Genomic DNA, 16,536 nt, shown 5'->3' with positions numbered 1-16,536 from the left:
TTATTGTCTGTTCAGAAGCAGTTTTAGATCTTGAATTAAGATACTTTCATTCCTACTTTTGAGAAAAAAGTAATAAAATGCACAGTCAAAGTAATCCCCCCCCCCTTTTCCCCGTAATACAGAAAGATGTCTGCACTAACATATCCATTTATGTAGAATTTCACTGTCCATGATTTGGATCATATAGAAACATACGGTATAAGCAGAAATTTTAGTGATTATTCTATTTTGGCATTTTTAGTGAGGGTGTTGGAAAAAATTGCTAGAATATTATTCCCTTCTTATTTATTACCTTATTTATCTGATGGGTTTTGCATTTCCCTTAATAGGTCACTTAATACAGGTTTGACTGTATTCAAAATAAGAATGGCCACATTAACTTATTCTTCTGATTAAATTAATTTTTTTATTATTTTACAGGATTTCTTGATTGTTGATGCCAACCAAAATCAGGTTTTTGTGGCTGCTGACCATGAAGAGAATCTGGTCACGCTCTATTTATCGGAGCCTAGTGGTCAGTTCTTTGTCCCTACCCTGGAGAACATCGTCAGTGACCAGGATGGGTGGTTCCAGATGGAGATTGATCTCTATGAGGTCAGGCAATTACAGATCTTCTTATTTCTTTATTTTTTTTTATCAATTAATGCACTTTTTCACTTTAAATTAACACCCAGAGTGGTATTTCCATAGTGACTGTTATATGTGGGTTTTAGTATTTGATTGTGATATTTAGTTCATACATGTACATGTATTTCCTCACATTCTACATCATCCTATAACTTGACCTATTGCAGTTGGGTTTGATTTAGATATACAAGATAGTAGACATTTTCAATTTCTTTAGACATGATTTCACATCATAAATCAACCTCCTTTGCAGCTACTTTTCTTTGCAATTTTGTCATTAAAATATATACAGTAAAACTTAAGTTATTTAGTATGAACACAGATATGGTCAATTTACAGATCTAGTGATCCATGGCAAAATTCTTAACATTTCCTTGTAAATTTTACAGATATAGTGAACTCTGATAAAACAAATTTTACATTGTAAAATTAACTTTTTGTGCCCCATAGAGGTAAAAATAATGATATTTTAGTTACATCTTTTATAACAAGATTTTTAAAGAACTCAAAATTTGAAATATTGAACTGACATAATTTTTGGGGACTACTGTATTGATATTTGAATTTCAATTTGTTATATATACTTCAGCAAATTTGTTATGTGGATAAAACAAATTATGGATAGCAAAGTAAATTCACAGGTCCCCAGGACTTTGCTACAACCATGTTTTACTTTTTGTGATTTTCTTTTCGATTTTTAAATATGAAATTGTATTTCAGTATGACCGAACAATTAATTTATTCATGCCTACAAACTTTTTATATTTTTCCATTCTCACAAAACTTGCAAAAGTTAGTTTCACATAAAGGGAAGTTGGTCTACCAGTTTATTTTTATGTTTTTGTATGAAAACTTCAATTACATACACTTTGCATAATCTAGTTAAGGTTCTTGCTAGGTATCCTTGTTGTTTAAATTTAGGTTAAAGGAATCCCTGGGACCTATATCTCTAACCAGTATGTTGTGCCTGACCCCACAGGAAGTCAGGTATCGGAGCGGACCTTTATCACATTTGACAAGGGAGGTAATTGGAGACTGTTAGAACCCCCTGCTGAATTGAAGTCAGGATGTAAAAACCCTCAGGTAGGTTTATAGTACTTGTAGACAATCTAAAATGGTTGAGATATACAACAGCAACTTCCTTTGCAAATCTTGACAGTTTATAAACTGAAGTGTTAACTTAGTGTTCAGTGAATAAGCAACCAGTTTGTCCTTATTTATTACAGGCATGTTCTCTGAATCTACACCAGACCTACAGTAAGAACAAATTTGATATCCCAAGTATTGTGTCGAAGCCCGAGGCTCCAGGGCTGATTCTAGCCCACGGTAGGGTGGGGGATAGTCTCTATAATGGAGTTCAGGCAAGGGTGTTCACCAGCAGGGATGGAGGCCTCTCTTGGAAACAGGTACAGTGCGTATAGTGAGATGTCCATAACTATTGTACATAGTCTACCATAAGGCATCTGTTGTATGGTGGGAATGATTAATGAAAAGGCCTTCTAAATCTATAATTACATAGAAAATAATCATCTGTATCTGTTTTCAGGCACCTTTTGTAGGATATTATCATCTCAATATACTGGATCAAGGGGGAGTAATTACGGCCATCCTGCAGGACAACAAGACAAATATTGTGTAGTAAGTGTGAAGTTGTATTTCATAAAAAAAACCAATATCCTGCTTTGTTTAATAAAACTATCAGAACAATTCATATGCATAACAGCCTCTTGGCCCAAAGAAAGCCGAGCAAATTCTAGACTTGACTCATGTCTAATGACATTTATCAGCAATATCAACTTTTGTATAGTCTTTGATATGATTTTAGACTGACAAACTTTCCAATGTATTTTGAAAACACTTGGGTTTTGTGTGTGGTGATAGGGAAGTTTATCTGTTGAAATTCTTTCCCTTTGATACACGAACAGGGTTAACTGAATCAGATATTTACAATACAGTGAGATACAGCTGTTCAATCATCTTTATGGTGTTTTGCTCATGAATTTCACTGGGAGAGTAAACTAAACAAGAGAGAAACACATGCTTTATCTATGATGTAACTGAAACAAATCACAGGCAGGTGAAATTATCACTCCCTGTATGAAATTCTGTGCATCCAAATAATGTCAGTAAAATTTGATAAGATTGACTTTTGTTTATTAAGGTGCTTTATAAAATGTAAGTTATTTCTAATTTTGTTTCATTTTGACAGTTATTCCATTGATGAGGGGTCAACATGGTACTCACATGAATTCGCAGATGATAAAATGATTGTTGATGGAGTCCTCAATGAACCTGGCATTAATACCTTGATGGTCAGGTAAATCTATGCAAATGAATCATTGTGTTTACAATTTAACTGTAAATTTGGAACTATGCAATAAATACTTAAATATTTACTTCACGAAAATACACTTTTTTCACTAATATATCATGAAAACAGTCTTTTTCACTAGATTTCAAGACATTGAACTGAATTTCATGTGTGGTTATACATAATTTTAAATTATAAGTTGTAGACAGAGTTTTAATTTTTACACTCTAGTACATGTGACAGATATATGTCCCTTTGATTTTGAAGAGAAAAAAATTGCTTACATATAGCTAAGGCATTTTGTTATCATTTAACATCTAGACAGTTTTCTTTAAGAATTTGAGATTTTTAATTTTAGAATGTTTTGATTTTCATTTTTTAATTATGAATATAGTTTTTAATTGTCTGATTTCTTTGTTCAGTGTATATGGTCGTCTCAATGAAGAAGGCGACAGGCAGATGGTACAGCTTAACTTTACTGATGTGTTACCAAAGAAATGCTCCGACTTTGATTATGAAAACTGGACTGTCTTTGAAAGGGTAAAAGAAAAAGATGATCACATTTATTTGTTTTCAATGTCAATCACAAAGTTAACAATTAACAGATAAAGCTGACAGAATGACAATGGTTTAGCTTTCTTTCTCCTATTAGGGTTGTATTTTGGGTAGAAAAATGGTGTATCATCGTAGGAAGGCTGATGCCAAGTGTTTTAATGGAAGAGATTATGAAAGGCCAACCAAATCCTCTACATGTCTTTGCAGTGATAAAGATTATGAATGGTAAAAACACCTTCTCTCATGCATGGATTGCTTTCTATAATGTATATTCTCCATATCACAGTCACATACATGGCTGGCTTCAAAAATGCATGCTATATTTCATCCTTTCTATTGTGAAAGAGACTAAGTTTTATAAACATGATATCTTTTATATAATACATGTACATATTATAGATTGATTTTATAATTGTAGCGATTACGGTTATGAGTTGACTGATACAGTGAACAAAATTTGTACGAGGGCATCTTGGTTTGATGAAAGCTTGATCAAAGTGAGCTGTAAAGGAGGACAGGCCTACAACAAAAGCCAGGGGTAAGGGGTTTGAACAATAGGTTAAAGATTTACAAGATAAAATCTGACTCATTTCAATATTGTAGAAGTACTTTTTTTCCACGTGGTATTAATTTACACTATGTAGACAGTCACAAGTTTGCTGCAGAAATTTGTCCAAGCAGACTTAAAGTACATTTAAGGCATACAGAGGCAATACAAGAAATCTGTGTAATTTTCTACCTGTGGATTGAACAGGAATTGTGATTCCACAGAATTATAACTCGGTGGAAAAAGTATGTTTACAGTATATTAATAGCAGAGGACAGAATTTTATGCACTTTGTCTAAAACATATCCATATTCACTATAGATAAATTCAAAGATCAGGGTATTGATGTTTTTCTTGTAAGAATATATAGCTTTGCTAAATGGCATAATTACATTATCTGAATGTAGAGACCATCAAGTAGCATAGGGTGCTACTAAGGGAGATAACTCTAACTTGTATATTTTATAAAGTGTTAGATATAGGTGATCTAAGTTATTAATTCTGATTAGACATGAAATATAAGGGAGGATGAATGTGTTATAGATGTATATATCTGTTTGAAAGTGACAAATGTAAGAAGTTGATTTTGTTATAAATTCTATTGCATTGTAACAGGTACAGGAAGGTAGCTGCTGACCATTGTGTGGGAGGGGTAGAAAATTCAGATAAATACCGCCCCATTGTAGCCATGTGTCCCATCCTGGCTCCCAGTGGACTTCAGCTCAGTGCAGCAAAATCTGTGTTCCCCACAGGGGAGAAAATAGCTTTTACTTTGTCACAGGCAAAGGTAAGTGTTTGCCATGAACTTATCCTTCAAACAATGTTAAGAAGGAAACATTTATTAACAGATTCTGCTTGTGTCAGTTCTGTTGTGGAATGAAAAATTAATTATATTAGATTAAGAACATGTTAAACTTCTTTATCCAGGTTAATAAAGGGAGGGTGTAGCAGTGAAATGTTTCTTTTTAACGTTAAATTAGAAAGGCCACATAATCATAGGATACACTGACAGCACATGCTCTTTTTTCAACAGTTTTACCTAATATTTTGTGTCTAGGGTTTAAATTTTAACATCAGAAACCTTGTTTATCTCGGTACACATGTATTTGTTTTTACAGGGATCAGAAGTTGTTACAAACTACACTTGGGATTTTGGAGATGGCCAGGTGATTACATTGACAGGCCTTGCCAACTCCACCGACAATACACACACGTACACTAAGGCTGGGAAGTACAATGTGTCTGTGACTGCCACAAACAGTGGGGGACAGGCTTCCTGTTACATCACCATCTCCATAGAAGGTAAAAAAAGAGGTTGTGGAGGAAGGGGGTACTGGAATCAATGTCTTAATTTGTTCTTCTGTAATTCTGTAATGGTGAATAAAGGCATATACATCTGTTGTTCCCTGCATATCACAAATGCATCCCAGGCAAACATGTACTAAATGTGGTTCAATTAATCTTGGTTTGGACTGATGCACTTATGCTTGTCATGTGACAATACTCAATGACAGCATTTAGGTCTGTTCCCCACTTAATTCAGGTGTTATATAAATCAGTTATGCTCATATGATGCATTCTCGGACTCTGTGTTCACTGAAGTCATCCAGTACCAAATTTGAAGTGCACCTCACAATGGATATTGGTCTTGATAGGACACGGGGGGGGGGGGGGGGGGGGGGGGGTATGATTAGATTTTTTTGTTATTTTGATCCCATAGTGTAAGATTGTTGCACAATTACAATGTACACTTTTTGGTTACCCATCTCTTATTGTATTGCAGATGTTCTGAAGGCAGTATACCTGGAGCTGCCCTGGGGGGCACAGTTGGGGCGTAAGACACACCTGAGAGCCTCTCTGTTTAAGGAGGACTTTAAAAACTTTGGACAGGTTCACTTTGTTTGGAAATTTGGTGACAAGGTGAGACAAAACACTGAGCATAGGGTTACATGATTTGTCTTTTTCTACATATTTTTCAGATGTATCTGTGTTATTTGTTGTTGATCTTTTATATTCTAGGCCAAAACAAATTTATTATTTTATTTCCTTGTTCAACAGTGATAAACATCATGTCTTTTTCATTCCAAACACTTTGTGCATTGGTTGATTATCTAAAATTGGTTGATTATCTTAAATTTCAGTACAAAGAGGAACCATATCTAACATGGACATCCTCTGCTTCACATATCTACAACAAGACAGGAAAATATACAGTCAGTGTAGAGGCGGTCAATTCTGTGGGGGCGGTCAAGAGAGAAATGACCATAGATGTTTATGGTGAGGAATATCAGTCTGAAACAATTTTTTGTTAGTTGTTATTCTTTTCTACATAAAAAAAAGTTAAAGGCTAGAGTTCAATTATTTGTTTTGTGCTGAATAAAAAAACTGTAAAATTTGATGTTAATAAATGTTCTTAACCGACAAGCCAATACTCATAGAGAAGGAATAAAAATTTGTGATTTCAAAACAAGAACATGCAGGTATATCTGACAATATTTATCTGGTATCTGATAATTAGCATTTCTGCCCCCAGCAAGTGCCCTCATCCTGTCATGCTTAATTTGTATTACCACCTCCTGCTTCTTATGACTTACGGTCAATTGAATATCTTTGAATTAGCATGCATGAAAGTAAAGTAAAGCTATCTTTTCAACCTGAGCACAACATACATGGTATGTATCCTGAAATCAATTTCTTTTTTTAAATATATATTTGAATAAAATTTTTCTGTTGCTTCTACAGATCAATTAGCCACAGTAGAGCTGGAGTTAACAGCAAGCTTTCAGGGTGTGAACAGAGGAACATTTCTGAGTAGATCTGCTGCTTCGGATCTGTTGTCTATTGAATTGTCCAAGGTATCTACTGAATAACTTATCACATTTCCCCTGATTATTGATATCACACTACTACTGATGGTTGATATCACACAACCACTGATTATTGATTTCACTATACCACTGATTATTGATTTCACTATACCACTGATTGTTGATTTCACTATACCACTGATTATTGATCATAAACTACCACTGATTACAGTAAAACACACTTCGCGAACACACTTGTAATGAATTGACGCTTTCAACGAAGTGATTTTCATTCCTGAGGCTTTAAAATATATTGTGAACTTAACGGATTTAACAAATTACGTTTATAACGAAGCAAAATTGTCCATTCCTGGCACTTCGTTACAAGCATGTTTTCCTGTATTGATATTACACTACCACTTATAATTGATATCACAGTATTACTGATAATAGATAAAACACTAGCACTGATTATTGATGTCAAACTATCACAAATTATTGATATTGCATTACCCTGAATATAAATACTACACTTTAACAGATAAGCACACTGCCACTGATTATTGATATCACTCTTCCATAGATTATAGATATTACACTAACACTGAATATATATTGATATCATACTACCACTTATTATTTATGTCACACTTTCATTGATTATTGATCAGCCACTACCACTGATAATTGATATCACACTTCAACTGATTATAGATGTTACACTACCACTGATTATTAATATCATAAAACAACTGAATGTTGATATCACATTTCCAATTATCAGAGATATCACACTACTACTGGTTATAGATATCACATACCCATTGATGACTGATAACACACAATAACTGATTATTAATATTAAGTTTCCACTGATTATAGGTATCACACTACTAATGTTAAATGATAATACAATGCAACTGATTATTGATATCACAGTACTACTGATAATTGATATCACACTATCTTTGATTGTTTATGTCATAATTCCTCTGATTATAGATAACACACTACCATTGAAAGTATCACACTACCAATGATTACTGATATCGTACAACCACTAATTATTGTTTTAACATTTCCACTTATTAGAGATATCACACTTTCACTGGATATAGATATCACAGTACCATTGATTATTAATATCACACAATCACTTATGATTGATATCACATTTCCATTGATTTATAGATATCACACTACTAGTGTTAATCGATATTTTACTACCATTGATTATTGATATCATAGTTCCAATGATTATAGACACTACATAACAGATGAATATTGATATCACACTACCAGTGTTCATTGATATCACATTACCACTGATTATTGATATCACACTACCACTGATTATTGATATCACATTACCACTGATTATTGATATCACACTACCACTGATTATTGATATCACATTACCACTGATTATTGATATCACACTACCATTGATTATTGATATCACAATACCACTGATTATTGATATCACATTACCACTCATTATAGATATCACATTACAGGTGATGATTTCATACTACCACTGATTTTTGATACCACACTATCTCTGATTATTGACATCATACTACCACTCATTATTTATATCACTCTACCATTGAATACTGATGTTTTGTCATTGATATTAAATTGTAAGTTAAAGTGGTGAGATCAAAAGTTCAATGTCTGACAAAAAACTAAATTCACATAATTTTCATTGAGATCCCCCCCTTTAAAAATAAAAATGAAATAAATGAATGTTGGTTCAAATTTTATATTTGAGTACATGTATTAGTATTGTTTACACTATACAGTTATGTAGCCTATGTTTCTTTTGTTTATTTATAAAAAGAAATGTTTTGAATTACAATAATATAAAGTTTCATATGCACTCTATATGTAATTATCAATGTTGGTCAGCAGATTTTTTTGGACTCTTAACACCCTCCCCCTATCTATTTTAGTTTTTATCAGACATCGATCTTTTGATCTTGTCCCTAATGGTCATTATAACATGTACTGTATTAATAAGCAAAATGATAAAGATATATTTACACATATTTTATTCACATACATATTATATACACCAAATACATGTATGTGAGGGTGAATGGTACATTTATTTGTACATTGTATTTCAGATTCTGCACATTCCTTCATCACGACTAATCATTACAATTCCCTCTGATCCAAAGCGTAATATGGTTGATGTTACAATTCTACCTCCAGACACAAGAGGGCTGTCCATACAACAGGTTTAAATATACATACGAAACAGTCAAGTCCATAATAAGCTTCAATAGTTAGGAGAAGTACTGTAAACGTGGAAATTTTGACGACGTGCTAATTTTGACTATATTGACGATTTTTCTTTTCTCGTCAAAATTTCCACTCGTCAAACCTCACATCATATGTATAGCGACACAACAGACATTGACCGTTGTACAACTTTACCGCTTAATTTTCTCGGCTTCCCCTATTAAAAATAGATCACAGTTACTGTTTTATTTTTTTTGTAAATAGTTATGAAAACATATAATTACAGTTTTAAAAACCATTGAGTATGTCATATACTATTATTACCCACGGTCACAACATTCTAACTTTGCGTAATTATCACGCCCTGTATGTTTGACCTACTTTGTCACCTCAGGCAATCGATCTCGTATAATGAAAACAAAATACAAAAGAGCAATTAATTCAATCAAATCTTGTACACTGTAGATGGTTTTTACTAGCAAAATTAAATTTTATTGATGAGGTCGCTTGTAAATGAGTTCCCGAGGAAGTCGCGGTCCTTACGTATAACATCGTGAACTTTCAGGACCAATTTTGCATAGAGCAGCTTAATCATAAACGTTCCCAAGTCAACTAAACCAATATTTCCATCAAGTTTTTGGTCCTCTAGTTTCTGGCGAACTTACTCTGAGTACCAGTTTTGAAACTCGTTTTTTGAGGAGTTCTTTGTATTCATTTTTGTTTTAATCTTGGTAAATCAAAGATACATAACTCTTGCTTCAATATTTCGTCAAAATTAACACTCGTCAATTTTCGTCAACAAAAAATCGTCAATTTTTCAACACGTCAAAATAACCACGTTTACAGTATTATTTTCAAATATTTGTATATGAGTTTACTGTTCTTGATAGAAAACATAAAACAAAATTTTGGTCTACTTTCAGGTGATTTCAGCACTTAGGGATAAAGTCCAGAGCCAAGAGGTGATCTTTTCTTTGTTGACAGATGCAGAAAATATCATTGCAGGTGTCAGTGTCAAAGTGGTGCATGCTCACGGTTAGTTGTGGGTTTTTTTTTTAAATGTTTACACCAGAAATTCTGACAAAACTGAGAAAAAATTGAAAAGTCTTCTTCTTTGTACTGGTTGTGTTTTGTTTACTGAAGTATTGTTTATATTATATATGAATAGACATTCCATTATCAACACCCAGTCCAAGGCCTTTCAATGTGGTCACACCCACTTCTTCATCACAACACAGGGAGACAGCCAGCTCACTGAGTTCTAACATTCCCGTGATTGTGGGTGTGTCTGTTACCATTACAGTATTCATCATCATAGGAATCAGTATTATATTATATAGAAGGAGGTAAGATCTCATTGTCTTCACTGCCACATAACATCACAGAAAAAAATTCAATTTTCTTTTGTATCCCCCCCCCCAAATTTATTGTATAGATGGTCTCTTTTTCTTTAACAGGAATAAGGTGAAAAAAGATCATCGTTACTCCTTGATAATGAACAGGTCACAATTAACACACACTGACGAGGAGGACGATTTTATGGATGAAGATGATTTTATTGAAGGAATTGATGATTATATAGATGGTGAAGATAATACAGATGGCAGCACAAATATTGTTATAAATACAGGTATAGTGTAATGTTAGATAAGTATCCAGGTGTGGGAAAAACAAACTATTTTCAGTATGATACATGTTACAAGGACATGATACAAGGAATATCTAAGTCTTTTTGGCTCACATGATGGAGGCAGAGGCTTGGTGGGGCCACATTAGGGGTAAAAAAAAAGTGTTTTGGTCAAGAACAATTTAGAAAATACCTTCAAGAACAGTTGTTGAATAATTATACAGTAAAACTTGTCTAATCCGGATGGTGTATAATTTGAAATCTTGTCTAATACAGTGTAAAATTTAAGTCCTTTGCAGTAAATTTAATTGTTTTAAATGTTGTCTAATCCGGAATGCTGCCTAATCTGGCCAATTTCTTTCGAACCTGGTGTCTGGATTAGACAAGATTTACTGTACTTTCTTTATACTTGTGAAATTTTGGTTTGAATTGGGAGTTTAAAAATTTAGAATTATTGCAGTTAAAATTATTCATTTTTCTTATATAAACATTGTTTAGTTGTTATCTTCATGAATTTTGAACAAAAAGTATGTACAGGGTGATCCAAAATACCTGATACTACTTTGACTTTCAATAACTTTGTCAATAATCATTCTACATATTTCATTTATACATCATTTTAAACTGCTATACCTATCATTTTAATAAATAAGTAAATACGGGAAAACATAGACGAAAAAGTATCCAAAATCAGGTCATTATTTGATGTTTTGGTTTTATTTTTGTTTCAGGTCGACATCCTACATTGGTAATGATGACAGGGGGTCGCCCTAACAACAGTCCAGATAATGCCTCTATATGCTAGCACCTCATAGTTTATGTATATATTTTTATCATTCTCAATTCAAATTTGTTCGCATGATATCCACATTCATGAATCAATTGTGTCATAATGATAATTATAAGCAACTGTTAGATATACAATACAAAAAGTGTTCATTGTGTTGACTGATCAAAATCTATTCTTTTTCCTAATGTTAAATTGTACTTTTAATTATTCCTTGAGAATTGCATTTATTTTTATATGAAATGTAGATTGTTTAAGAAACAGTCTTTGCAGTCTCTTTTTTTATTACCTTATAATAAGTATGGTATATAGTGATTTGATTCTTTGAGATAGTAGTCAGACTTTTGATATTTTGAGCTAATCGCTTTAACAATAGATACAAGGAATTGGAATATTTTGTGATTCTGCAGTATTTAACTATAATTTAACAAGTCTAGAACAGATATTACGTGTTTTATTGAGGGTGTTATTTCTACATAGTTGAGCTATAGAGTCACTGATAGCTCAGTAACCCTATCCAAAGTTCTATAAGCAGAACTTATTTACTGTTGTATATAGAGGTATTCTGACTGTGATACCGAGCCCTTTAGCTTAAGTCTCTGTTTTCTATTATTACATGTAAATACCACATTTTTTGTTTTGTTTTTCTGTTTTGTTGAGCTTTATCTAGTGCTATGGAAGCTTTTATTGTTTTATTTTGTACACTTTTAAGGTGTGTCTTGTTTCCAGGGTAACAGTATATGTGCTTTTCTCCACGGTTATGCATTTTTCATCAGGATATACATGTATGTGTTCGCAATATTTTTAACATGCACAAAATTTACTTTTTTTTGTATTTATGTAAAATTGTATTAAAATGCATATATTATTTAATGCATTATTCTGTAAGCAATTTTAATTTTTGCAAAAACATATCAAGATGCTAATTGCCAATTAGTTATAGATTTAATCCAGATATGATTAATTGAACAATATTTGGATCAATACACATAACATTTCGTTGGATGCTATTGTTTAGCTTGAAGTAAATTTCTTGCTTACTTTTTTCTTTCACCAATAAAATCATTATTGTCAAAACTATGAACTATTGTTGTATGAATTGTTACTTTTTTAATCAAAATTTTTGGAGGTTGCCATCTCAACAAAGAAACAAACAAATTTCTATTAATTTGATGGGCATTAATATGATTAAAATCCATGTACTAATTAAAACTTCATAAATGACTATATAATCTATGCAGCTAAATTTTTTATCGATGATTTAGATTATTTTTAGTACTAAGGTTTGACTATCCCTTGTGGTAGACCAAGCATTAAATCATTAATTTGGATTTGAAAGTTATTGTTATTTTTTATTATTATTATATTTTTAACACTATATAATTAAAAATGTCTGTTTAAAAATGGAACTCTCCATCAACATATACCCTCAACAAACTTGCTTGTCTTGACTTGCTTATTTTGTGATGTAAACAAATACAGTGTCTGCTATTATTATACAAGATAGAGTGGAACAAATTATCTGGTTTATTACCTGGGAAATTAAAAAAAGAAGTGCCAAAATTGAAGGCCTGTTAAGATTTGCATCAAATGCTATAATGAGATATTCTTCGTTTTATACACTTACAGTTTTTTTTTTTTTCATCTGGTTATTTCAAGTTTTTTTTAAATGATGACTTTGTTTTAAATTTGTGGTTTTGTATCACTTGTATTGTTTTATTGTTCAGTATCTTTCTGTATCTGAAGTTTTTGTCAGAAGATGTACTTGATTTTAATCCAGTTTCACTTGTTTTGCTTATTCTATCAAATATGTTTTTGGTCTGCTTTTATTCCATAATTGTATTGCTGGTTGAAGTTATATGAATTAGTTTTGAACAAATCTAATGTAAATAGTTTCTATTGATGAAGTACATGAATTACTTGTATGTATGATACTTTAAAAGACAAATGTTGAGAATCAGTGTTTGGAAGGAGTAACTGCATCAAAATAAATGTGCCTGTGTATATGAATGTACATGCTTTGTTTTCTGCTGAATGATTTTTCAAATCAATTAATATAAGGGGCATTTGTGTCTGTCAGCTTTCATTAAAACTTGCTTAATAAAATAATTAAATTAATTTGAATGTTTTTTAACGGAATAGGAAAGTTTTTGAACAGTTTAGAAATCTATTCAAGATGCTTCAAGTTTTTAGCAATTGCAAGTAACCTACATTTAGTAAATATAAACTTAAATTCTGTTAGCAAATAAAGAGCTATTTTACATAAATTCATTAATTATTGTTTATTAATCTAATGAGCATATTCTCTCTCCTTTTTATGGACATATAGGTTTTTTTTCTTTCTAAATTTAAAATAATTATTACAGTTTGAAATTTATGTGCAAGTATTCATTAGATTTCAGGCTAAGAAAGGATACATGCACAATTTGCAGAGAGGACCTTATTTAATTGATACCAGCGATCACTGCAGACCCAAAAACTAGTAAACTGCTTTAGATTCCTCTGTCTGTAAATGTGTTATAATATGTAGAGTAGATGTAAAATCAGCCTTTCTATTTTTTGTGCTGAGTGCCAGAGCATCACTATCATTCTGACTAAAGTCTTTCATACATATATACTCTAGTATTATACAGCTTATAGCTATAATGAAACATCAGTCATTGAAGCCATAAGTAATCTACCCATCAAACACCTGTATTTATTTACCTGTATTTTGATCTTGGAGAACAAAGAAATTGTTTTTATTAATGAAGAGACTACAATTTATTTACATTTTGTTTTATGTATCAAAAGAAGGGGGCATTATATGTTCAAGTGGTATTAATTTCAAGTTTGCATTAATTCACCTTCAGAACAATTTTGTCCCTCATATTTTTGTGTGATGTGCTTTTAATGCCTTTATTCATATTAATAAACTATGGACATTAATATCACAATGACTTTTTTTATCTTTAGCAGTAAGACATGCTTTGGACTGATACACATATTTTGTTTGAATAACAAATGAATTTGTGTTAGATGGTTTGGAAACAATATGTTTAGCATCGAGCTTTCTTAGTTTTGGTACAGAGAGGAAATTATTGGCCTATTTTTGAATTTACTGTTAAGAAAAAATGCATTGCACTTTGTAATACTGTGGGAGATACTTACAAGGGGAACAATATAATATAGGATATAGTGGATAATAAAGAATGACCTTGCCTATCCACTTTTATTACTTATTTTACGACCCCCTCCCCCCCCCCCCTCCCCAAAAACAAAATGTTTCTTGGGGTGTATATAAGTAATCACCTTGTTGGTCTTTCTGTGCAATCTTGTCTGAGCTATAACTTAATTTGTAATGGGGAATTGTTGGTAGCTCATATTTGGTATAAAGATTGTTTATGACCCAAGGGTGTGTCATGACCTTGATGCTAGAGATACGACCTAGAATCTCGGTCATGAAAGACCTGTAGGCAAATTCAAGTAGTGTGTGGTGTATTGATTTAAGTCATTCTCTTTCACTTGGTGGTTTGTGTGACAAAGGTAGCCATTATATACTCTGTTCTAGTAAGATGAGAGTACACTATAAATTATAAACCTTTGTTTGGAGCAATCTCCCTTTTATTTGACAGACATAGTATATGTATAATGATATATAACAAATACATACATAAACTGCTAGTATCTAGTAATGTTTTGCATGTCAGTCTGTCATTCTGTGTGCAACACTTTCATGTCGGGACATTATCTCAAGTCTTTGAGCTTTTGCAATGAAATTTTTTATCACAACTCTATATAGCCTAAAAAAGACTCTTGTTGATTTTGAGGTCAAAGGAAAGAAGTTCAAAGAAGAAAAAGAAAAAAAAAAAGCCTCCACCACCGGCGGACCGGTGGCAGAGGCGCAAACATGGTTAAAAAGAGACTAAGTCCCTTAGGTAGCATTCCAGAAAAGAGACTAAGTCCCTTAGGTAGCAATTCATACATTGCAAATAAAAGTTTTCATATTATTACTTTGGTATTCTTTGAGCTTCTTTCAATGAATGTTAAGATTGCAACTCCCTATGACCTTAAAAAGACCACTTTTGATTTTGAGGTGAAATGGGTCAAAGTTCAAGGTCAGAAATTCATACATTATGTCTGTATTTTTCTCTTTTTTTCTGGACTATATCTTAAAAAGTCTTTGAGGTTTTGCAAAGATATTTTATATCACAATTCCGTATGGTCTTTTAAAGGTCACCTATTGATTTTTTAGGTCAAAGGCCAAGATCAGAAATTTATATGTTGCAAAAATGTTTTCCAGATTATAACTTTAGTTCTCTTTGAGCTTTTTTGATGAAATTACATATCATGACTCCTAATGACTCAAAGAAGATCCCTATTGATTTTTAGGTCAAATGTCAAAGGTAAAGGTCAGAAATTCAAATAATGCACTAAATGGTTTCCAGATTTTAACTTTAGTTTTCCTTTACCTTTTTCTTTGATTTTTTTTTATATCAACTCCCACTAACTTAAAGAAGCCCCTTTCTGGTTTTTGGACCAAAGGTCAAGGTGAAAAATTCATATCTTGCATAAAATGTTTTCCTGGTGATAACTTTTGTTCTATCTGAGGTTTGCAATGAAATTTTATACTTTTAGTCAATATGAATTAAAATAGATTCCTTATGATTTTGAGGTCAAAAGATCAAAGAGCAAGTCAGAAATTATATATTGCATACATAGTTTTTCAGATGATATATCTTTATTTTTCTGTAATGAAATGCATGGAGATAACGAACAGTATTCAAACTCAAAAGTCCATTAAACAATTCAAATTTTGGAGCAGAGCAAACACGGACCTCTAAAACATCAGAGGTGGGATCAGGTGCCATAGAGGAGTGAGCATCCCCTGCCGACCGGTCACACCCGCCGTGTGCTCCTTGTCATGATCGGGAAATAACGGAAAAATCCGTCGACAATTAAGTGTGTAAATAATGGCCTAACAATTAGTATGAAAAACGTCAGTCAGCTTTTGACTTAATGATAAATTGTATTTGCTGACAAGGT

At 32.3% G+C, this 16,536-nt stretch overlaps 1 protein-coding gene across 1 annotated transcript in view; it reads left to right on the top strand.

Moving 5' to 3' along the window:
* The window catches only part of LOC133192110 (VPS10 domain-containing receptor SorCS1-like), a 31,514-nt gene extending 19,793 nt beyond the window's left edge, over nucleotides 1-11,721 (top strand). Inside the window, exons 9-26 of the mRNA XM_061327981.1 lie at nucleotides 421-594; nucleotides 1,549-1,710; nucleotides 1,854-2,033; nucleotides 2,174-2,265; nucleotides 2,837-2,944; nucleotides 3,361-3,478; nucleotides 3,591-3,718; nucleotides 3,912-4,031; nucleotides 4,656-4,827; nucleotides 5,159-5,342; nucleotides 5,824-5,960; nucleotides 6,182-6,317; nucleotides 6,783-6,895; nucleotides 8,980-9,093; nucleotides 10,021-10,132; nucleotides 10,266-10,443; nucleotides 10,555-10,727; nucleotides 11,456-11,721. Coding sequence (XP_061183965.1) covers nucleotides 421-594; nucleotides 1,549-1,710; nucleotides 1,854-2,033; nucleotides 2,174-2,265; nucleotides 2,837-2,944; nucleotides 3,361-3,478; nucleotides 3,591-3,718; nucleotides 3,912-4,031; nucleotides 4,656-4,827; nucleotides 5,159-5,342; nucleotides 5,824-5,960; nucleotides 6,182-6,317; nucleotides 6,783-6,895; nucleotides 8,980-9,093; nucleotides 10,021-10,132; nucleotides 10,266-10,443; nucleotides 10,555-10,727; nucleotides 11,456-11,529 — 2,475 coding nt within the window. The 3' untranslated portion in view covers nucleotides 11,530-11,721. The remainder of the gene's footprint in view (nucleotides 1-420; nucleotides 595-1,548; nucleotides 1,711-1,853; nucleotides 2,034-2,173; nucleotides 2,266-2,836; nucleotides 2,945-3,360; nucleotides 3,479-3,590; nucleotides 3,719-3,911; nucleotides 4,032-4,655; nucleotides 4,828-5,158; nucleotides 5,343-5,823; nucleotides 5,961-6,181; nucleotides 6,318-6,782; nucleotides 6,896-8,979; nucleotides 9,094-10,020; nucleotides 10,133-10,265; nucleotides 10,444-10,554; nucleotides 10,728-11,455) is intronic.
* The last annotated feature ends 4,815 nt before the right edge of the window (nucleotides 11,722-16,536 follow it).

This window comes from Saccostrea echinata, unplaced genomic scaffold, assembly GCF_033153115.1.
Source record: "Saccostrea echinata isolate AGI-Se365-2 ecotype Australia unplaced genomic scaffold, CSIRO_AGI_Sech_v1 ptg000001l, whole genome shotgun sequence".
Classification (NCBI taxonomy): domain Eukaryota; kingdom Metazoa; phylum Mollusca; class Bivalvia; order Ostreida; family Ostreidae; genus Saccostrea; species Saccostrea echinata.
Note: the sequence above shows the minus strand (reverse complement) of the source record. Positions and strands in the feature narration are given on the sequence as shown.